This window comes from Acyrthosiphon pisum, chromosome A1 (genome assembly GCF_005508785.2).
Source record: "Acyrthosiphon pisum isolate AL4f chromosome A1, pea_aphid_22Mar2018_4r6ur, whole genome shotgun sequence".
Lineage (NCBI taxonomy): Eukaryota > Metazoa > Arthropoda > Insecta > Hemiptera > Aphididae > Acyrthosiphon > Acyrthosiphon pisum.
Window position 1 is genome coordinate 8,686,809 of NC_042494.1, and position 24,743 is coordinate 8,711,551.

Here is a 24,743-nt window from a genome sequence, read left to right on the forward strand (position 1 = left end):
TTCTGTGGTCAATATCAGAATTTTTAGATATAATTTCTTGAGAAACTCTTTCATCTCTATCTATTATTTTTGACGCTAAAACACAGTGATCGATTCCTGGCCCTCCATCAGTTTTACTGATAATGGGAGTATTTTGATAGGAGATTTTTTCATGAAAAGGCGGTGATGCTGGTGTGTCATTTGTTGACCAATCACTATGTACAGTTACATCCCAAGCTGAAAATGTTGGAAAAAATTAATAATCTTATGATAATTAGAAGGTTAAGTGCTGGCTGAATATTTTATAAAATAAAATTAAGAAACTTTTGTTTTCTTACAAACATGATTAAACATTGAATGAAAAAGACCAAAAATTGAAAACTATTGCAATGAATTTAAATTACCCGTTTGTGGAACATGAGATACTGGTATAGTATTTTCATTTATAAGAGATGACGAGTTAGTAGGAGGTATCATATTATTAGAGAATTCAGTCGTTATAAATTGCTGACTAGATGACATCGGAGTAGGTACATAAGCTTCATAACTACTTGTAGAATATGTAGAACTTTTATTTTGATTATTCATCTGTAAAAAAAAAATTATTATACATATTATAGTACAAAAAATGAGAGATATACATACATCATTAGTATATGAAACATTTGTTTGATTAGGAAAAGCTGAATATGCAAAAGTCTCATCTGGAGGTGGTGATGGAGCATCATATGGAAACTGGCTAGTTAATGATTGTTGATCTTGATTTTCTATTGCTGGAAAACTTACAGAAGCTGGATCATACAATTCTAAATAATAATCAAATATTAAAAAAAAACACAACAAATTTGACTGTCTAAAAAATGTAATTTGACATACCTTGAACAGTAGTATACGTGTCAGGAGCAATATATGACTTAATATTATTGATAACTGTAGTGGGCACATAAATATCAGTGTCATTAATGCTATTTTCCATTGAAGAATTCATCATATATTTATCAGAATTTAATACAGTGTCATAATTGATATTGTGTATGTTTAAGTCTTCAATAGAGACTGAAGATGTTGAAGGGGATGGTGCATTAATATCAGGTGAAGGCATTGGACTATCTGTTGGCATAGAATCAACTAAAGATTCCAATTTGCTTTTTAAAAGTTTTACTCTTTTAGTGTAGTTGAAATATGCCTGAAATTCTTTCTTAAATTAGTTTTCTGTTATAGCATATAAGCAAATATATTTTTTTACTTGAGCAACAGTTGTAACTTCGCCATTTTGTTCTTCATAATAAGATGTAGCGACTTCTAAAGCATCAATTAGTTGAGCACGATCAATAGTTTCTCGTTTGAGGCATTTAATGTAGCTTTCAATTTTCGACATACCATCATTTAATTCATTCAAAAACTCGTGACTTCGTGTTCGATCTAAAAAAAAAACATTAGTTTGTAAAATTTTTTATAATGGATATTAATCAATTTTACAGGACAAGACTAAAAATAGCAATATAACTTTTATATTTTATAATAACACAATAGCATCATTATAATTTGAATTACATTGCTAAATAGTATACATCTGTGCTTGCACAAGAAGGGTCAGTCTTAAAACAAATAAGTATAATAATCATATTTATTTTTAGAAAATGAAATATTAAATTTCATAAAATTATATAAATTATAAATCTCTGTAGACAACAATAAAACATTTTAGGTCTATACACCAAGTAACAAGAATATGCCGCAGTACAACAATATTACCTTTTAACATGTTCTGTATAGCTTCATTATTAGTAAGAGGCAGATTAGCTTCTCTTAAATTTTTCATCTTCAAGTCTGTAATCTGTTCCAGTTTAACACAAGAACGTATTTTAACCGCTAATGCATGTATCTAAGAATAACCATAATATATTTAACACAATTATTTACTAATAAACACATTTAAATAACTATAAAAATTCACATTTTTAAAATGCATGTAAAAACTCCTATAAAATCAGTAAGAAGTAATAATTAATAATATATAATATCCTGTGAGAAGTAAATATCAGTTGTAGACCAAAAAATTAACAATATAGCTGAGTAATTTGGAGGACAACCAACCAGATACAACATACACAAATACAGTAGACGACGCTTTTAAGACGCACAGATATATGGTTGTTGCTTATTAGACTCAAAATCGTTTGGGACGGTCCGGACTTATCCAAATACATTATAAAAAGTTTGGTTATAACTAATCAGACTCACCCCTTCGTTTATAAAACTCAAATTTCATAAAAAAAAAAAATGATAGGAATTGAACATTTTTGATTAAAAATTAGAAATAAATTGGTTTTTATAAATTAGATATTTTTGTTGGTTATCACTGGTTTCATTCATGCCTTATAATATGTATACGTACAACAAATTTGATCTTATTCTACATTTATCGTAATTATCGTTATTGTAGTATGAGGTATAAATACACTCCCCGATATGTAATATATAATTTTTTATTAATATGCAATAATTTTTATAATAATGTAATCTTAATTTTTTTAATCATAATTTTTTTATTCATTCACTAATAAGTAATATGTATTAAAGTAGTTTTAAATAAAAGCAAAATATGTAGTAAGATAAAGTTTATAAATATGAATAATATTATAGCGTTATAACGAGCTTTAAAATTAATACAGATCGAACACAAAAATTGCCTTGTACGGTTTTGTGACATAGAGAAAACACATACTGGTTCGGCATCCTCTTAAGATAAAATTGGAGCAGGAGAAATTATATTAAATTACGGTACACATGATAGTGTATAAACTGAGTGTTAATTTTAACTCTTACATTCAATAAAGTACTCACTTGAAACTCTTGTACCGGATCAGCTAATTTTAATTTCTGAATTGGTGTAGTTAATAAACCAGTTAAATCAGCTAAATAACTATCATCATATACACCCCGTTCTTCCCAAATTTTAATAATTCTTGAAATTTTAGATTGTATTTTTTCATCTCTAAAAAAATATTGAAAATAAAACATGAAATATGGCGACATTTTTAATATGAGATTATATATACCTATTTTGAAATAAATATTTAAATAGGTAGTTTTATTTTAAGTACAAACTTCATAACTGGATAAAAACTCAATTAAAAAATGTCCACACCAATCTCAAAGCTTTAGAGTTCCGATTGAACACGGTTCTACACACTTACAAGTTGACAACAAAAACAAAATATCGGCGTTTAAAACCGCAACTATTACAAAACCTTCTCTTATCAGACAGCAGAGAAGACTGGAAATAAATTTAACTAATTACAACCACAAATAGAATTGTATAACTATTAAAGTATATGGGCATGCAATATATAGGTATGCTGACACATTTTTAATATTTAATTTGAAAAAAAAATAGTATAAACTGAAAGTAATAAATGGTTATTAAGAATATAGTTTTTTAATAATGTTGACCAGAAAAAATATAATAGGTAGGTGATATCTGGATACTACTTAATTTTATTTCTAATCAATTTTAATGTTAACTGCATTATATTGTTACTTGTTATTAATATTGAAATGTAGTAATTAGTATAACTTACCTGACATAGGGGATAGCTTTTTGAATAGCAGTTGCCCATCCATCAATAAACTTGTAATTCTTTTTCTTACTGTATTGTATAACATCGTTGGCTAAATAAAACAAAGTCAAACGTTTCTCGATCTTCACCTTCCTAATAGCTTTTAACCAGATAGTGATAATGCTTTTGTAATGTTCATGTCGTTTAAGGCACCATGCAGACAATGATTGAATTGCATCCTGAGTGTCTTTTAAAAGCATTAGCTTCTTTTCAAATTCTGCATCTGAATATTCTATCATTTTTGCGACTGTTGCACGAATATAATTATAGCATTAACTGCATGTTTAGCCAATGAAAATCAAGTATTCGAAGTAAATAAACCTATTTCGTCAAACGGCTTGAAAAGAAAAAAAACAATCCAACTTATAGGTATTCAGTTGGACAAGAAACCGACATTATTAAAACTATTGAATCATACTCGAGGCCGCGACAATACAATTATTAAGCTATGGATATTTTAATTCATATTAATAAACCGAATATAAGTGGAAGCAAATTTAATAGTTGAACGCCTACAGCTCAACAGGAATATTTGAATTTTGAACACAAGTACCTCGAAAATGGTAAGAAATTATAATGTTGTATACTATGTACACACTAAACAGGCATAGTATTATCGATGGTATAATATACTATAATAGTTAAATAGTTTGGCAAGACATGCAATAGGGTACATAACACGATAAGTTTAATCAATTTGCATGGAGGATAATATCGTAATATGTTCAGCTGACAGTCGCGTTGTTGTGTACAATAGGCGGGAAAACTATTTTTCAACTCCTTGAGATTGGCAGTAATGGTCACCATCAAACTACGAGCCGCGAATGTCGCTCTGCTGTACAGTAGGCATCACGGCCTTAGAAGATATCTTCTAAGGCCGTGCTCAGCACTGTGATCCAATATGGGCCGTCGTGCAACCATAGTATCTATATCCGTGCTATCGGGTCACGGTAACACAGTGTTGCCAACACTGGTCGGCAAAAAATGGTCAAACACATGAAAAAATGTCGGTAAACCGCTCAAAACAAGTCAAAATATTTTGAAAATGTTATTGTGTAAAATAAATGTCAATATAAATGCTATAATAAAATATTCAGTGAAAATATCCTGTATCTACGGTTATTTGTTTTATAGTTACACCAAAAATCAAAATCGATTTTGCGTAAATATTTCAGTTTTTCCTTAATTTTTGTTTTGTTTTTCCCTGCACTTTTGAAAAGTATTGAGAATTTCAAATTGTGAAGAATTGCACCAACTAGATTTACTTTCCCATCGAACAAGATACTGTTGAAGAAGATCCAAGCAGTGTTACTGCCCAAAACGGTGTAAGTGTGTAACAGACACAAGAAAAATTAAAATAAATAAATAAAAAAAAAACACGATATGATTGTAAAGTCAATAAATTCGTCGTTTCGCTCAGAATCTAAAATTAAAGAAATGGAGACCAAACTATAATCTGTATATATAGGACGCATGTTATAGTTAAATTACTTATAATTATTGTGGTCCGTCAATTATATAAATTATAAATATGCACTAAAAATGACCAAAATTATCTTTTTTTTTTTTCATTTTTCCATTAATACTTTTGCAGTACTTCCGGTATGCCGCCTACAAAATGACCTAATAAATATGATAAATACCTACTCAAAAAACTACTAAAAAAAATAACTAAACAAAAGTTTAAGTTTTTCAATTCTCTGACATATAAAACGGATTATGTACTTTAAAAGAATTGCCTGGAACTCTCAAAAAATTTAATTTTGCAATATAATGGGCGGCGGCGGGCGCTAGTTTAAACTTTACAAGTATTTCAAGTTAAGTTAAGCGATGTGGATCATGGTGGTCCACTACCAAGGTGTTCTAAGTAGAATATGTCCTAAAAAATCGTCAACAATAATAATATATTATACCAAGTGGATCACTTTGTACAAGCCCGGGGACAATAGCCTACTGTGCACGTGTAATTGCTCAGTATAGTAGTGTAGCACAGTGGCTCAGTTCAACCCCGCTCTTAATATTATGTTATAATTAAACATTTATTGTAACATGTCCCTTTTAAGAGGCTGTCAGCGCACTATTTGTTTTCTCTCTCTGGCTCACACGCAACATAGACAAAATTAATTTATGCAAAATCATTTTTTCTATGTGTTTAAGTAATCTTAGAGTAAAGTCACCCATGACAAAAAAGATAGAGAATGACATATCGATTTGTCTAAATATTGTCTCAAGACAATTTAAATATCATTTAAATTTACAACATTTTTTTTTATTTATTTTGAAAGTCGAATACAAAGTCAAATAATTATAAAAAATAAAATCGATATGTCATTCTCTCAAAAATATTATTCTCTATCTTTTTTGTCATAGCGTCGTTCACGGGAATAAACCTCCTATGTGAGAAAAAGCGTAGTTTTCAGGGAAACGCGAAAAACGTTTTAAATAAAGAAATCACATAGGGAGTTATTTCATAAACGATTTATATTTGGTAACACATGGATGAGCGGAGAAGTGGACAAACATTTCGCGGGGTAACCCCGTACCACTCCACTTCCGCTCAATAAAACTTTGAATATTTATAACTCATAAACTACTCACCCGAAATTCGATTTTCGTGTATCAAAATACTAAGAAAAATATTCTGCTTTGGAATATAAAATTAAAACCCAATGTTGTCATTCAAAAATTAAAAAACTTAAAAAATTATAAGGATAAAAAATATTTTAAAATATAATTTTTTAAGAAAAACATTGTTTTATGAGTGACTTGAAACTATGTAAAAAAATATTTTCAAAAAAATGTACACTTTCTGAAATAATGAGTGTTCTATGATAAAAGAATCATCCAGTATATTAAACTAAGAAGCAAAGCGAAGAGGCCATATTGTAAAAAATCATTAAAAAAAGAAATTTTTTACGGGAGCAGACAAACAAATAAATAAATATGCAAATTGACAGATTTGACTTTTTAAAAACTGTATCATTTAAATTTTTACCAGCAACTATTTAGTTATTAACATCGTTATATAACCCGTCATAATTTCTTTATACTTATTATTATTATATGGTTAAAAAAAAAAAACTATTTAGGTAGGTAATTACTAACATTTTTATATTACACATAATTATTATTATTTATTATATGATAAAAAAAAAATAGTGTATTAATACAATCATACATAATAATAATTATTTTCAATATTTTTTAATTGATTAACTCTTTATAAATATTACTATTATAATGATTAAAAAAATACAATCACACACATTTTTGTGGGAGACTACTCATCCAACATCCACGTGGTGTCTTCTGGGTAACACTTATAGGCTGAAGGGACTCCACTCCGATAACCCAAAAGTATTTGCGGGACTCAATTCAATGTTATCCTATAACTTAACCTTAAAATATTTTATTTTAATGGCATGCTAAAATATAAATTAATTGATCTTATAAAAAAATAATAACGAAGTATTGGATAATATATTTTAATTGTGTTTTAGTTTGGTGGAAATATAATTCAAAAATATAATCATATTTTACATTATATTTAAAGTATATAAAATTATTATGATTGCAAAAATGATCACAAATTATTGAGTAGGTATTTAAGAAAAATGCTTTAAGTAATATCTCATAACTTAAAAACCAAAACACTCATAACTATGTATATACAACTAATACTATAAATATTGACATATTGTACTTTAAATATCGAAACTGTAAATTAATCGTGTATGTAATTAAAAAAGTGAGGACATTTTTATTCGAATGAACCTCTATAATAATTTTTAATATTAAGGTATTTATTAAGAAACCCAATAGTCATGTAGAAAAATATTATTACATTTGCTTCTTAATTTTACTGTTGAAAAAACATCAAATAGAATAGAAATAGAATCATAGAATGTATTAAAAGAAATTCAAAAATGTTACATGGTACAGAAACTTTATGTAAATGTGTGTTCATTTCTCTTGGGATAAGTGGTTTGTGGTAGGTATATTATTATTAAGGTACCATTTTAGGTAAATAAGTCTGGGAAAAAATTATTTCTCTGACTGGTTATCAATAAATATTTTGAAATTCAGTTGATGGTCTAAGAAATTGTCAACATTTTTTTATTGGCTAACGTTATGTATAAAATAGATGTGTAATATCTATTTAGCATAGTAAATAGGTATAGTATTCAAAAGAGAAGTATTGATTTTAGAATGATGGTTTTTTTTTTAAATTTAAACATTTTAGGCTAGTTCCAGGAGTTCCATGTCAGGTTTAAGACCCAGCATTATATTTAATTAAGTTAAAATTATAACGTACATTTTGACTGTATTTATTTTGCTTTATACTCTAGAGAAAATATCATACTTGATGACATCTGTACTAAGATCACGTGTGAATTGGTTCTTTATCGCGACCGTGAAAGTATTTCGTAAGTAAATACCAGCTACCCGATATCATCAACCGATGATACGTGACAGAATTATTCGATTGTAAATTGGAGAAAATATAAATATGTCTACACTAAAACTTCATGCTAAAGCTTTTGAAAAAGTGTTAAAATGTCTTCAAATCTGCTTGATTGAACATTATTTTGGACTACATCAATAGCAATTTCAACTGTTTCAAGTACCTATGTATTAATATACAATTATTGTTGTACCTAATTAGTTCTGAGTTCATGATAGTCAATATGCTGGTACATTTTACATAATTTACGGATCTTTATATCAAAAGCAAATTTGAACAGAAAAAAAGTAGATAATATTGATGTTAAACTGCGTGATGATTACATGGCACAAAGTGGAAACTACTCATTAGTAATAGGTACCAATCTAAATAATTATTTATTTATTTTAGCAGATCATGATTATTTTAAGAGGAGTTTATGTCTATAATTTACATTAGGTAGTAACTAGTAAGTATATTGAGCTAAAAAAGTGTGTAAAATATTATTTTTCATTACATTAGATAAATGGCATCATAATAATATAAACATAACATTATTACACTTACCTAAACAGTGTTTTTTATTTTTTTTTTCGTACGACGTTTGAATTGTGTCAGAGATAATAATAATGTGTTTTATTAAAACAATTATACAGAAAATGTATTAAAACATAACATAAACAAACAATTTTAAATATAAGTTTTCAACATTTGTGGAAAATAAATGACATTTCATAAAATATATATTATGTCCTGTACCTAGATTATTTGTTATTTTTGAGCGCATTGTGTTGTTGATCATCCTCGCTCTCCGGTATCCCCATGACGGTTATATTATAATTGGTTGGTCACTATATTTTACTACGCCTTTATAATCCGACAAGTTATGTTGATAAATGGATGCATTTTGTTCGGTCAAAAATTTGATCCATCACTTTCTTTTGTTTTAAAAATTATGCGCTTATGGCTATTTCGACCGCGTGCGTGCCTTGTAACTTGTGAGTCTGTGTGCATTATTTTCATCTCTGACTTTTTGAAATTAAATGCCATTTGATTCAAATATTTCAACACCAAAATGTTGTCACCGATAATTAATTCTCTAGTTTGATTATCACTTAGTAGTAAGTACTTGGTACTAAGTAGACCATGTTGACATGGCAAAGGATAACGAACATACGTTAATCTAAGTACCTACTCTGTATATTTTACAAGTTTATTTAACCATTCCCTATAGGTTATTGTGGAAGTTATCAAAAGCACACACTATATTGAATATACACTTTCCTGAAATCACTCGATAAAATTCCAAATATTTAGTATTCAAGTTAATAATAGGTTTGTAAATTTAAAAAAATGTATTGAGTATTTGACCGTATATTATAAGTATACATTATATATGGCTTTTTGAATTAAGCTACTATAATGGGATAATATAATATACATTTACCAATCACACTAATAAAACGGATAATATTGTAAAATGTATTTATATTATTGAACTGTTACGTAGATTTATACAAAAAAAATCATTTTAAATTGCATTTTTTTTTTATAGGGCGTTACCACTGGGTATCTTTCCTAATTTCACTATTCATATCATTCTTACTTGTCACATATCAAACCTACTTATTATATTAAGAACATGTATAGATTGTAGATTTCTTAAAATAATAAAAAAAAAATTGCATTTTTTTACCCATAATGTTTAGAGTTACGTAATTATCATTTTAATACATGGTATAATACTTTATTATTTCACTGAATAGTGAATGTGGTTTTAATTATTTTATTTTTTTTTTTTTATTGTGGTATCGAGGACTGGAGGAGGAACTATGGTGCCAGTACTTCTCCTAAAGGTTTTAATTATTTATATAATCTCTTATTTATGATATGTGTACAATCATTGTCGAGGACAAAAATAACTCACTAAAAATTACCTGTTATAAATATGAAATGTAGAAAGGAAATAATCGAAGTGATTCACCTATGAAATCGATTTGAGAAAATTAAAATACTGAAACATTAAACATTAAAGTTAGGTAAATAATTTTATACTTTAAATATTTAAAATTAGTTTCATGATTTTAAAAGTAAGTAGGTAGTTGTACCTTTTAAAAAAGATTCTGGGAATACGCGATACTTATAAGATCAATACCTAAGGTTGATAATAATAATAATAATATAAAAAATGCAATTCGACCTATTTAAAATGTGTGGTTTTGAACGGTACATTCTGCGGTTTTCTACATTTTCTAGTACCTACATTAATGGTCTTGTATTTTCATGTTATATTTATGAAAAGTAGATTTATCTAGGTGACAATGGTGAAAACTAGGTATAATAGTTACCTTTTAAAATAATATAGCCATGATGATTGGTTTGGTTATTAACAAAGTTTAATTTTAAACGACATTAATACTTCGAGTTTAATATAATATCGTTTTTTTCGTTTTTATTTCGTCGATACCTATGACGATATTAATGTCGGTTTTAAAAAATGCATACAGCCAAATATTAAATAATTAAAATACGAAATTGAAGATAATAAAAGTCCCCAAGTCCACCTCAATTAACGTCTACGCAGATGAAACAAAAAAATAAAATTATATATTTTTGAATAAAATCAAATTAACTATTCGTTCACTGTGATGTACAAAATGACGTTAATATATATTTTTATTTTGAAAAAATGTATGCTGTCAAAAACAATATTAGTTGACATGAATGCAGGTGGGTGTGACATCCATGTCAATGTCCATAGTATTTTAAACGAATTACATTCACACCAGTAGTTTTATATACACAACTAAAATGGGTGTTTATTATTAGAAGGTAGTTTGAATAACATACACATATAAGCATATAAATCCTACACATTATTTTAGTTTTGAATTTTAATAATGGTTTTACTCTGACGTATGTAAAAATCTTATTTTAAAAGTGTTTTATAATTTTCATTTACGAGTAGGTCTATGGGAGTATATTTATAATTTTGAATGATTGTGATATCATTTTTCTTTTTTCTTTTTAAATTTTTATATATTTATGATAAACTTTATTTTTTTTGACATAATGTAAACATTTTTATAATTTTCTATCATTGGTAACTTTCCCAAGCTGTATTATGTTTCGCGTTAACTGTTGGATATGTCTTAATCACAGAGTGACGTTTTCAAAAATTGAAATAGATCATTGTAATGCAAATATTTCTGCCCAAAATTAAATATTAATTATGTTTTTTAACAATTTAAATTGTAAATTAATATGCCATAAGAAAAAAATTAGAATAAAACTTAATTATATATATTATGTACTCTGCATAAAATGGAAAAATAATAAAATAATAATAAATTATTTTACTGAACCCTTGCAATTAATAAAAGGTGATACACCATACATTTACCTATCTCAAACAATTATTGCATATATTTTTAAAAACAATACTATAGTATATAATAATTATGAGTGTGTTGAGTATTGATAGTTAAGTTTGTTTTAATTATTGAATTGTTTGTAGTGAGTTAATGATATGCAAGTTTTAATTAAAAATATAACTGGTTAACTTTGTAACACCAATATTTGCCTCCACGATTAAATAAATCAAGAATTATGCACACAATGCAACACATACAGGGCCGGACTGGGTCAAAAATTTCTACCGGAAAAATAAAAATAATCGACCCACTTAGGTATACCTATAAAACAACTCTAAAAAAAACATATATTTTCATATAAAATGATTGTATATTATTTTGAGAATTTAAACACTTAATATTATTATTAAAAATTAAAAAAAGCAGGTAAGTGGATGTCGCTCTGCTGTACAGTAGGTTACAAGTGGGTCATTGTATATTTGTATAATGGGTTGTATTTGACTTGAATTTAATGATAAAATATCTATAGTATATAATATATAATTATATAATATATAATATATTAGAAAAGAGATTCTGAGCGGAGACAGTTTGTCAGTCTGGATATTTTATATTGTTATTATTTATTTTATCATAAAAGTGGAATTAATATTATAATATTATAATTTTTTATTCGTTTCTATGGTGATAAACAAAGCGTTAGAAATTAAAATCTAATTTTTACCGTTTTTTCGTAATTTTTCGGTAGTTTTTTCCGTGGCATTAAATAACTATTGAGAAAATCGGAAAATGACCTATTTAAAGTACCATCTTGATCCAATTTGCTAAAAGATAAGGTACTATATATTGAAATCGAAGCACTCCTTCTGGTAGAAATTTTGTATACAGGATATAAAAAATAAAAAAAATAAATACCATTGTAAAACCAATAGCTTCCTCGCTCCGCTCAGAATCTAAAATTAAAAATTGGTTAGTATAATGAAATGTTATCATTTTTATTAAAAACAAGCTGAACCTGTGCACTTCGCTGCCCGTTAAATGTACCAACTCTATATTATGACTCAAACTTTGTTCAATTCGTTATTTAATATTCGGTGTATAGTGTTTAAAATTAATCTTAACTTTTCCATTCCCCGGAATAAAAATTCTGATTCGCAGTAATATATTATCAGGTAGGCAATCTACCTGCGGTAGATCACGGACCCCTAGTTTGTACGTAAGTGTATGATTTAACTCTAAAGTATCAAAGTTATATCAAGTTTGTCGTATTCTACCTATGGTGGATTAATATAATCAATTAATACAAAATCCTAATCTAACCTGTTGCGTCACTTTTGTATTTTTAACATCCAGATTTCCTTCTTTTCCGGTGGATTTTCCTAAAATGTTGTTTCATAATAATCTCCTCCGTGATATACTTTTTCGTTTAAAAAAAAATCAAGAAGATCTGATAAGTAGTTCCAGAGTTGACCCTATACAAAGATTTTCTTTTTATATTGACAAAAAATAATAATATAAATCAACAAAAGTGCCCGTAACCAATAGCAAGCAATATACACTATTATTATTTTAATCCGCAAATTAAATTGTTGTTTTTGGCCATGTCGCCAGGTACTTAAGAAGCCATAACTCCGGAACCACTTACCGCACAGCTTACAAACTTCACAGAAACTATCTACATATCAATCTTAATATGCCCTGAAATTTTTATCGAAATTTGTTTGGTGGATCTTGAGTTATAAAATGTATTCAAAATGTACACTTATTTTTTTATATATAGATACATATGTTTGGACTCCAGAATACACATTAATACATATTAAGCAATTTGTTAAGGTTTGAGGCTTTGAGCTCTTTTGCGAAATTGTGTCTACCGAGCACATTATTATACCTTAGTTCAGCCACTATAGCGAAAACGGAATAGATGAGAGTTTGTGTGATGATAATTGTTGCACATTTTAGATGGTGCAGACGTGCGTTATGATATAAGGTAGGGATTACCGATTAACGAAGACATTAAGACAATAATATGACACAACACACAAACATCTATTTTTGACAATTTATACAATTTTTCATATATATTTTGAGGAATTTCTTTATCTCTAAATAGTTTTCTAATACAATTAATACAATTGCATTAGAAAATGCATCTATGTCTAGGATGAGTCTTAACCGATAAACCTAAAAAAAAAAGTCCCTACGAGAACCAGTGGCCCAATCCAAATAAGCGGCCCACCGGGAAACTCCGGGTATCCCACCTGCCCAGTCCGGCCCTGCAAACATAGTATGACATATTCATGATTCATAAACTAAATACTAACTAATATTATAGGTTATTTAGTGTATTATCTACAACATTTTAATAGCAAACAATTTTGATTTAGATATTTAGTCGTCTAATTGAATAATATCTCGGTATTTCATTTATAAAATCTAACTTTTCATTTTAGATTCATTCAACATTGTTTTTTTACTCATATAGTCATAATTTATGAACAATTTGTTTTTTTTAAAAATATACAAACGATATATTATAATTAAATTTACTCTTGAGGCATTTACAATAGACCATCATGCTATCAATAAGTAATTAGTATATTATGTTATTTTAGTAGATACTTATAACTACAATCTAAATATTTAAAACAATTTTTTATACAATTTGTTATTTAACTGTACTTTTGATTGTTTGAACGATTTTTAAAATATTATTTGGGCTATTTGAGGATAATTTATGTTTTATGAGGTACTTACTATTTTTTCAAATATTTCTAGGTCAAATTATATGTGTTTTAAAAATAATTTTATAAAAATTGTTGATATTTAAAGTGAAAGAAATGTTATGAGCTAGAAGACACTTTTGCTTAGAAACCTGCTTATAGAAACATTCTAATTAAAGTAAGTGTTAAAGTATTTTGTTTATGTTAATTTATGAACCTATTATAGAACATAAATACTGAGTAATTGCTTTTTATTCGGGGTATTACTTATTGGAAGTATTACTAAAATAGATTACCATAAATTATTACGCTTGATATTTAAACTCAAATAACTGACGGCTAGTAATAGCTTGTTAATTAATTTTCCATGAAATTAATCCAATTACACTTAGGTACGCCAAACACATGAACAGTTTATACTTAACATACATTAAAAAATATTTGCATTATTTTAGTAATTTATACTGATTTAGTATAAAATGGGCTGCATGCCTACATATTATGTTACTTTATTATTATCTTATAGTATTTACTATTGAATAATCAATACTAATGAAAATTAAACTAAATATTAGTATATGGAGTGTATGGCACATATTTACCGATGTTAAGTACGTTTAGCAATATAATGTTTAATTCGGATGTAGGTATGAACTCAACATTCAAAGAGTACCAGAACCAGTGACAGTATTATTAATTCGATTATATTATATACAGGTGCCAAATGTATTGGTTAAAAAGTGTATTATACGTTATGCTTAGGTTAAACATTTATATTATTTTATAATAATTTATGGAGTTATAATGGCGATGAATTTTTACTGTACATTTTTTTTTATCTTTAACAGAATTAAAAATTAGGTATTAACCCACATTTCGACACTTATTTGAGTAGTAAAATGGCTATACAAGTTTCATTATGACATATAGTTCTATTACTTCAATAATCATAGGCTGAGATTTCATGTAGATGGTCCCTACTTCAGATAGGTTTTAGATTTTGAGGAGTGCGATAAATGTATTTGTTTTACAATGGTGTGCATTATGTCTGTGTTCTAAAAACACTTTTATAGTGGAAACAATGCAATATTATCAATATTTAGGACGGTTTCTGGTTGAAAACTATATAGATAAACCAATAAACTAAAAAAAAATATGAATAAATGTGTACGTAACACCAATTTGGGCCAAATCGATTTTGTTTTTTTTTTTATAACTCATAATTGATAAGACTTAACTGCGCGTATAAACATGCCATTTTCACCAAATCTTTATATAAGAATTTTCTACACATGATATAATTTTTGACATATTTTGGTTCGTTTTTAGTTGTTTATTTATACATTTTTTTTATATTTTATTTATGTATATTGTATAATAATAATATACATTTAAAACTTGTAACTTTTTAGTTTTTTTAAATTTATGGTGATAACATTTTTTTTTCTAAGTCAATAAGTTTGACAATTTGATAAAATATACCTCATAAATTGTACATTTAAAAACTAAATAACAATAATATATGATAAACCTAATATTATAATATTATAACAATTACCGTATAATATTATAATCTATGCTTTTGGGAAAAATTAATTCAACCTATCGCATTACCAATAGAAACATGAAATACTAGCTATTATAATATTATATTATTATATTATTTTTTTTAGTAATGTACTAATAATATATAAATAATTTATAACATATATTTAGAAATAAAGACACCGTCTCTAATCATAATAATAAATTGTTCGTATCAATGCAATTATGATTTATAATTGAATTTCAATTAACCTCGTTCATTACACTGACCTACTCAATGACGACGCACACCAATTACAACATAATAAACAGCAGAGTGATTTTTGTATTTGTTTTTGTAAAGAAAAACTATATAACCGTGAAAATTGTTAAAGAAGTGTAAACATAAGCGTTCTTGAAGTCCACTTATAATAGTATTTAAATGCGTTGATTCATTAATTATTGTTAAATGTTAATTTGTATTGATTTTATTTTTTTTTTAATCATGTAATTTTATCTTGTGCATCAAACGTTTAAAATTTATTTAGAATTTTACGGAAAAAAAAAATATATATAGGTACCTACTTATGTTATAACAAACAATGTTTATAACATAATTTTTACTAATTACTAGTGTGTTTTGCTTAAAACCAATTTATACATTAAAATGCATTATCTACATTAGGTTTAAAACAATTTTCCTGCTTAGAAATTCAATATGTCTTGGTTAGAATTGTATAGGTTTTAAATATACCATAAGAGTATAAGACTATTATTTTGTAATCTCATCTTCATCCAGTAGCATTAATGCGTTATTGGTTGTTGCTCCATCACGAACTCTGTTCAAACAAATTATATTTTCATCCAACAGTATAAATTATAATGGTCTCAACGGTCGTGGTTTATTTTTACTAAAATAAACTTGAGAAATTGTACTAAATATGTTATCGAGTTAATTAATTTAATTTATTAGTTTGCTACAATTTAAATCTAAATAAAAACGATTTGTGAAAAGTTATTAAAAAACATCTTACACTGGAATTTAGTACAACTAGCAACCGGCTATAGTTGTCAGCTAGTTTATTTTTATAAAAAAAAAAATATCACCCTACGGTCCGCGAAGCCGCAGCCGCACCGTGGACAATATATTAATTTAATTGGATGTAGATGAAATATGAATATGTTTTCGTTAGGTCAGTGTTTACACACATATTAGTTATTGGTTTAAAGTTTTTTAGCCAATATTAATGTTTAGTTTAATAATCATAATTATGATTCAGTACAATTTTAATAGTATAAATTGGTTTTTACTTGCATTTTGTGTAAAAATAACAAATACAGTTTTTATTGAAAGATCTATTTGAAAATTATTTCATCTAGATTTGAATACAGTAATGACAATGCTTGCTGTAGTAGGTAATTTAAACAATTGAATAAATCGTCACTTGTCATTTAGAATCCATTTTTCAAGCAGACGCTAATTAGTAAAACGGTAATTTGTTTGGAAAACTTCAGAAATAATTTAGTATCACGAAGCACTCGACAGATAATTTGCAATAGAGTTATTTTGCACGGATTTCAAATCTTCGCATTCATTTGTACGAGTAGATTAATTCTTCAATTGACATCTTAAACAAAATTCATGAATCTACTAAATCTCTCAGATTTTGACTTTGTATTTTATCAATCTTAAAACAGGTGTAGGCGTGTAATCAAAAATCTAATATTCAAAACCTATATAGTTTATGTAAATTCCACAGTATAAAGCGATTACTTAAGAATATTAGTACCGACTACAGTATACTGGGTACGTTTGTAAAAATATGATTACCTATACAAATTCAGTTTTATCCCATATATTTAATATTATTCAATATTATTATAACATTAAAATAACGAATTAATATTATTATAACGTTATTATAATACTATTATAATATTATCATTACAAAATGCTGTCTGGGATGTATTCGGTTAATTTATATTATTGTACCTATCTATATTAGTATATTACGTAATTATATATAAACGTAAACATTTTTTTTAGCTTACAAATAGTATCATAATAATATGGTAACTTTTGCATCAACTGCAAGGGTTTTAGCTTGATTTATATTTAATGATCATTCTATTTGTTCATAAAATTATATATTATATTATATGAAAGTTTAATGAAATTTAACTACAATTTATTACAAAGCCATTTTCCATAGGGACATTGGTAATATATTCTTTTTTTGTCCTTTTAGCCAACATTAACGCAGTCCCATTAAAAGTATACATCGTTGGTGGTGTTTGCTTTTTTAAAATATTTTAAATGATTCTGAAGTATTAAACGTAATTATGCAAAAGTAGACTTAGGTGTGTTTCAAACCGTTAATTTATTATTAAAAAACAAATAAATTAATATTTATTTTTAAATTTAATATTTTGGAGTAGGTACTTACTTCGTTAAACTATATTATGTTGTTCATTAAAATGATATTGGTAATTTGGAATAAACTTGAATTTTTGTTGTACTAATTTATGTATTGTGTATTACAAAATTTAATAACTAATGGAACTTAAAAGAAAATAAGTTAAAACCATACGGGAATTTTGTGATGAATAAGTGGTCTTTAAATGTAATAGCAATGATAAACCGTTGCACTCAAAAATCGATTTTAACTTTGAAGCAGATAATTATTTTCTGAAATATATTTTTAGTATTGAATTCATTGAGTATAATTTATTGATGTTTATTTTTCAATCAAGAGAAAAGCTGCATAAAACTGTTGAGCTTATACTGTCCAAATATTTATTTCTTGAAGTCGCCCGTAACAAAAACATATTATTATAAGACTACCATCTTTTCCATTTTGATAAAAATGTTTAATTTAAAAATCTTTTTTAAAGACAACAAAAATACTTTAATCTTTAGTATAATATAATGTTTCTGAATTTATGCGATACTTGATATTTTTAAATTTGAACACGAAGAAAGAGTTTGGTGTCAACTATGAACTTCACACGCGCTCTTTAATCATAATCATTTATTACTAAACTCATTTTAATTTAAATTTCACTTTTTGAACTCAGAGTATATGGGACAATTACGGTGGTCAAAGTTCTGCTGAAACGAAAAAAAATTAATCAAAACCATGTCGTGCAAAAAACATTTGACAGTGTTTCGGGTTTCCATTCTACTCGATAACAAAACCTTTGTTCGTACAGCCGCAACGCCACAGTAGGTACACTGAAGGCAAACAACAAAACCGTCTTCAAATATTTTCTTTACGTAAGTGATATAAAACGATACTACACATTTTTGTGAAATTAATGATTCGTCCTTCGACAATTAATGAAAACGCTACGAACCTATTTTTATTCATGTACAAAACATGCCAATGTCATATTATGTATATTAGTTTTCAAAATAAGTTGGCACTGAAGTTTGGGAACTATGGGGTATGATTGACCCTTTATTTATAACGACAAATACGTTTTTAATAATAATATTCAACGGTTGAATTTATCATAATATGAATATTTTGTTTAAAAACTTATTAAGAAATTGATTTTTGCTAATTCAATTATGGTGTAAGAATATAAAAAGTTTGTTGTGAGCATGTTTGCCTAATAGTAAAATAATATTATATTATAATATTATAAAATAAAAAAGCAGTTGAGGCGTATTTATTAATAAATAATAAAAAAAGACATTTTGAAATAAACTGACATTAATATTTTAACTTACTTATTTCAACTAATATTTTTAATTAATAAAAATGACTAACAGATTTCAGATTCGATTTATACAAATAATAATAAGTAATGAACATGACTTGTTATAATTAAGATAAACAATAACCTTTATAAGATTCAACAGATTGTAACACTGACAACCATTCAATATGATCATTGATAATTTTTATATGGAAATACGACTATACAAAAAACAATACAAACATTTAAGAATTTACTCAGTGGTTTATATACATAGGTACGTTTTGTATGGGGGATTAGTGGAAAAAAACCTAAACTTTAGATATGTGCAAACATTTGAAATTAGGGGTTTTTAGGTATGTATAATGCATTAATGTCTTAAATTAAAAACAAAACAGATCATTAGTGTATGAAAAAATTACTTCACACAAAGATAGACACAGTAGCGTATTTACGATGGGGGATAGATCTCCCCTTGACCTTTTTTTTTCTTCATTTTTTGGAAAGTTAGGTTTTCTCACTTTCAGTATTTCTCAATATGATATTACTTTTAAGTAGGTATGTGAAGTATGTCTGTTTTCTAAATGTTCTAGCCTGTAACTGTACCGCTCTGATATACCTACTAATCACAGCATATGCTACTATCGGACAACAAAAACATATAGGTACCTCAATGGTAGTATGGTGTATTGTATTTTTTACTTTACTGCGAATTATTTTTCATGCATGAGTGTCTATAATAAGCCTGATAGACAGACAATAAATAAAACAAAATTACCATAAAGACCGTGGATTTACTACAGGGTGTGGGTTTATTTTTAGTGAATGAAGTGTAGTTACCCTGATAGCAAATGATTGACTAAAAATATTATAATAACATTATAATAATATTATCATTATAAAATGCCATCAGGGTAGTGACTGAAAAAATTGTATTGGGTTACATGCTTTAGATGTTTGTGATAAAGAGTTTTATTCAAATATTCATGAACTCTTGAAAATATTTTGTACTTTGCGTCTTTGTCTGTACCAACTGACAACTGCTACACCTGAACGATGTTTTTCAAGTTTGAAGAGGATTAAGTCTTACCTAATATAATGTAGTACGACAGAAGTAAATATTTTCTCAATTTTCCTATTTAATATTGAAATATAATTATAAATTAGTAATTATTTTATACCTTGTTTATTAGAACCAACTGAATGTGTTGGCTTTATTGGCATGTCACAGATCAATTTAACTATCATGCTAGATGGGGTATCAATGAACTGAGCAACCAAAAAATAAGAAAACTCGATTTTGTTTTATACCTAACTATTTTTTTTTGTTTACCGTATTTAACACGGGATTGGCGCTAGTATGGGTTTAAAATAAATGCTATTAGGTACTATACAATTCATGTTAATTCGTATTTCATTTTGATCCACATTAACCTCAATAGGTAACAAGTTAGGGGATTTTTAAAATGTATATTATGTACATATTTATGGGTATATTATTATATATTTCATCCCCCCCCCCAGAAAAATTCCTAAATACGCCACTGGATAGGCTCAAGCCCCCCAAATCCATATCTAGGGGGGGATTTAACAACTTGATCGATGCAAATATCATGCACGTTTTACAGTGTATAAAAGCTCTATCATGCACTATTGTGATAGCCTCTATCATAATATTATCCTCAATGACCAAGGCTTACTATCTCATTCAATTATCATGGTATTAACTGTTACTATTGCAACTACCATGTTTTGCTATGATACCATTATTCAACTAAATCATCGTGGGACAGGGGGTGTGATGTATGATCAACGATAAGTTCTATATTGTATTTTATGCATATTATATATAATAAATAAGCTATAAAGTATAGTTATATATTTTATAAAATTATTTTACCGTCGCTATATGTATTATAAATTACGATGCGAAATATGTATTACCAATAATATGCTATTATGAAATAGGTACTTATATAACTACATTTTTCTTACGAACATAAAAAATGCAATTCAATTTTTGATTTTAGAATATAATATAATAATTTTTAAATAACTCTTTTAGAATTTAGGATTTCTGACTTCATGCATATTTTATTTGAATTTGTTTGATAAGTTTTCAGAATTTAATGGACGTCGCTACAGGATTTACAGGTATTCATTGTTGTATCAAGGGGTCAAAGAAATATTTTTGTAGCCTCAACAATTGTAATTGTTATTTTTTTTATGCCATCGTTAAATATAGAACGATATTGTTTGAATTGGGTTGATAGTTTTAAAAGTTATCTGGATGTTTTCACAGAACTTATTTAAAATAAAAACAAAATTACTTGAGTATCTGATATTCTGATATCCACCCCCCCCCCACCCTTTGGTATATGCCCCTAAATTTACTAGAATAGGTACAATTTGTATTCAATATTTAAAATATAGAGCTGAGGCTTACCTAAGTGTTATTTCTTTTTAGTTTTAGTTATCCCAAAAACGATTTTGTTAAAAAAAAAGATGCGTTGAATAATAAGTAGAAATAAATAATTAAGGGAAACATAAATTAAAATAAATAATAAAAAATTATTATAACGAAGAATAATAATGTGAATAAAGTTAATTAACATTTGAAAGAATTGTATAAATATTCAAATCAATTTTATTTTATTTTTATCTTTTAGTTATACATTATACTACATACAATAATATGATCTGTGTAAAACATGACAGCGAAAGGATGCTTTTTTTTCGTGTGGTATCGCACCTCAGGTAGGAACAACTATAGTATTACTTTCACCAGCTATAGGATACCTACACGACTACATCATAACATTAAAATAAATATGTAATTTTATTATTAAAAGAAATTAAAAGTTAGTGTAGTCTTTTTGTGTAAGCGTGCCTGATAGTCTGAATACAACTGTTTAAATGATATGTATATAAATTATGGGGATCAGATTTATAAGTGCCACAATACAATTTCTTGTTTGAAATTCCCAATATAATTCTTCCAAAAATTGAAATATTGCTATTGATGTTACTTTCTAGAAAGGTTTCAATGTCCAGTTTAAGCATTAAAATGGTCTATATTAAAATAGTTTAGAAAGTCATCAGAAAACACCATCGATGTTCTGCAGTTAATTTGTTAACAATTATTGCTGGAGTCATTTAAATAGGACATATAATCAAATAACATTGTCTATTTACAGAGAGATTTTTTAAGCATACTCACCCTATTTTTATGCCATAGTACTACAGAACCATTACATTTGCTTATTGGTGCATAAACAGACAATTTGTATATATTAATATCTAATGATGATAATATATACAAATCATTAGTAGACAGAATAATATACCTACAATAAAACAAAACAAACTAAACAGCGGTAAATTAACTAAATAACAAATTAAGCTAAATTAACAATCTAACAAGTTAGAGCCACAGAACTAAATTAAAATTCATAGAACTACTGTGACGTAACGTTGTGTGCATAAGCTAATTATGGTAATATGAAGTAGAGTGGTGGGGGAATAGGGGATATTAAAAAGGAGATGGTTTCTGAAGAAGTATGAATTGATTTAGGGTAGAATAGAGTAATATGAAAGCAGGTTTTTTTTGCTTGAAATCAACAGTTTAATTATAATCTTAAATTGATTACAGAATGCACTGAAAAATGAATCCAATCAGCTTTATGACTGATTAAATTATCAATGTAAGTCTGTTGTCAAAATGTTTTTAACCTATTGTTGCAAACTATAATGTAACACACTATGCATATATTTAATTACTATTCATCATAAACGTTTGAAATTACACAATTTTAAACATAAATTATAATTAACCAAAATACTTAGTTTTATTTATAACCAAATACCAATCAGACACAATCCGCGGTATTCTCTGATAATGTGTTTACAAAAAACCATAATTTGTAAAATAAAACATTTTTTGTTTAGTTGTATCACTCAATGTGCATAACATTTTGTAATAAATAATAATGATATTTTAATCACAAAACATAAATATTGCGAATGTATAAATGTGTTTAGAACTTTTTTTAAACATAAAATAAGATAAATATTCCATAGTAACTTTAAAAGAAGTGGCATGCAGAGATGGAAAATATGATATTTGAAATAAAACTGTTACTTAAGATCCAGATTAGTTTAATTCGAGGTAAGACCGGGTTTTAATAACGTGGATTAAAATGCTGATGTTGAATTAAAATTAAGAGTATAAACTAATTCAAACCATTCTAACTAAAATACAATTTAAATAAATTTAAAGTAAACTGAGTGTAATATAATATGTTCTAATAAAGGCAATACCTAAATTAAACTCGATAGACGGACAAATTGTAAAAATCCCAATATTTTGGTATACATTAAAAATTTTTTTTTTAATTAGTTGAAGCCTTATTTATTAATAACTAATGATTATAAAAGGATTAGTATGCACCAGCTTCAGAAGAAACTTTACCGTCAAACATATCCTGACCAAATTTCGCAGGTACAAAAAGGAGAGACTGCAGGAAACTAAAATCTTTATCCGAATTGTCCAACCCATGCAACATTAACAAACTTTTGACTTATACCTGCAAACGAAACTTTTCAATCTTTTATAGTGATACTTAAACTATGTATTTATAAATGCAAATATTATAAAATATTTTTACATATCCGATTTTGAATTCCGATAGGACGCCAACCCGCCGATAAAATTTAAATTTAAAAAAATATTTTTCATGTCTAATACCAATATTTTGTACAGATACCAGTACCCGCAAGGCACAAGGGTTCATATTTATGATTAAAATTTAAAACTCAACGTTATTGACTATATTGTATGTTAATAAATTGTTATGAATAAACAGAATGACAATATTACCATCCACATTTTTTATTATTGCCAATAAACTAATAAAAAATTCAACATGGAAAATACACGAAAAATAATTATCTCATGGATTTTCATGTTCCAAAATATACCTATTAAAGTTTTTTGTTAACATGAACTAAAAAGTAAAAAAATGTCAATTACAATCTAATTCAAGATTTTTGGAAAAAAAAACATCTGGGTTATACCTAATGGTTTTGGGTGCTTGAATTATTTGCTGGCTACAAGTTGCGTACCAATAGACCTTTTTGACGTAAATAATTAAGTTCAGAGCATTGAGTTTTGATGTAAGTAGACTGTGTCCAACAAAATAGTAATGTAATAAAAATGTATAATGTATAATTGATGGTATTTTCCTTGATATTTTATCAGACTTATAGGACTGTAAATATTACTGCTATATTATATTGGTATGGATGAAAATATTGGTTTTTTTTATCAAGCCAACTTGAATTAAGACTTAAATAGTTAAAGTTAAGAGGA

At 26.8% G+C, this 24,743-nt stretch overlaps 2 protein-coding genes across 6 annotated transcripts in view; both read right to left on the reverse strand.

The window, feature by feature from the left end:
- The window catches only part of LOC100574164 (regulation of nuclear pre-mRNA domain-containing protein 2), a 5,151-nt gene extending 1,310 nt beyond the window's left edge, over positions 1-3,841 (reverse strand). The window contains exons 1-8 of the mRNA XM_008185508.1: positions 3,564-3,841; positions 2,827-2,947; positions 1,735-1,864; positions 1,226-1,401; positions 856-1,165; positions 625-785; positions 384-567; positions 47-216 (exon numbers count right to left, since the gene is read on the reverse strand). Of these exons, the coding sequence (XP_008183730.1) occupies positions 47-216; positions 384-567; positions 625-785; positions 856-1,165; positions 1,226-1,401; positions 1,735-1,864; positions 2,827-2,947; positions 3,564-3,841 (1,530 nt within the window). The remainder of the gene's footprint in view (positions 1-46; positions 217-383; positions 568-624; positions 786-855; positions 1,166-1,225; positions 1,402-1,734; positions 1,865-2,826; positions 2,948-3,563) is intronic.
- Positions 1-24,743, reverse strand: part of LOC100166824 (neuropeptide F receptor) — an 89,168-nt gene that overhangs the window by 21,100 nt on the left and 43,325 nt on the right. The gene's annotated exons all lie outside the window — the stretch shown is intronic.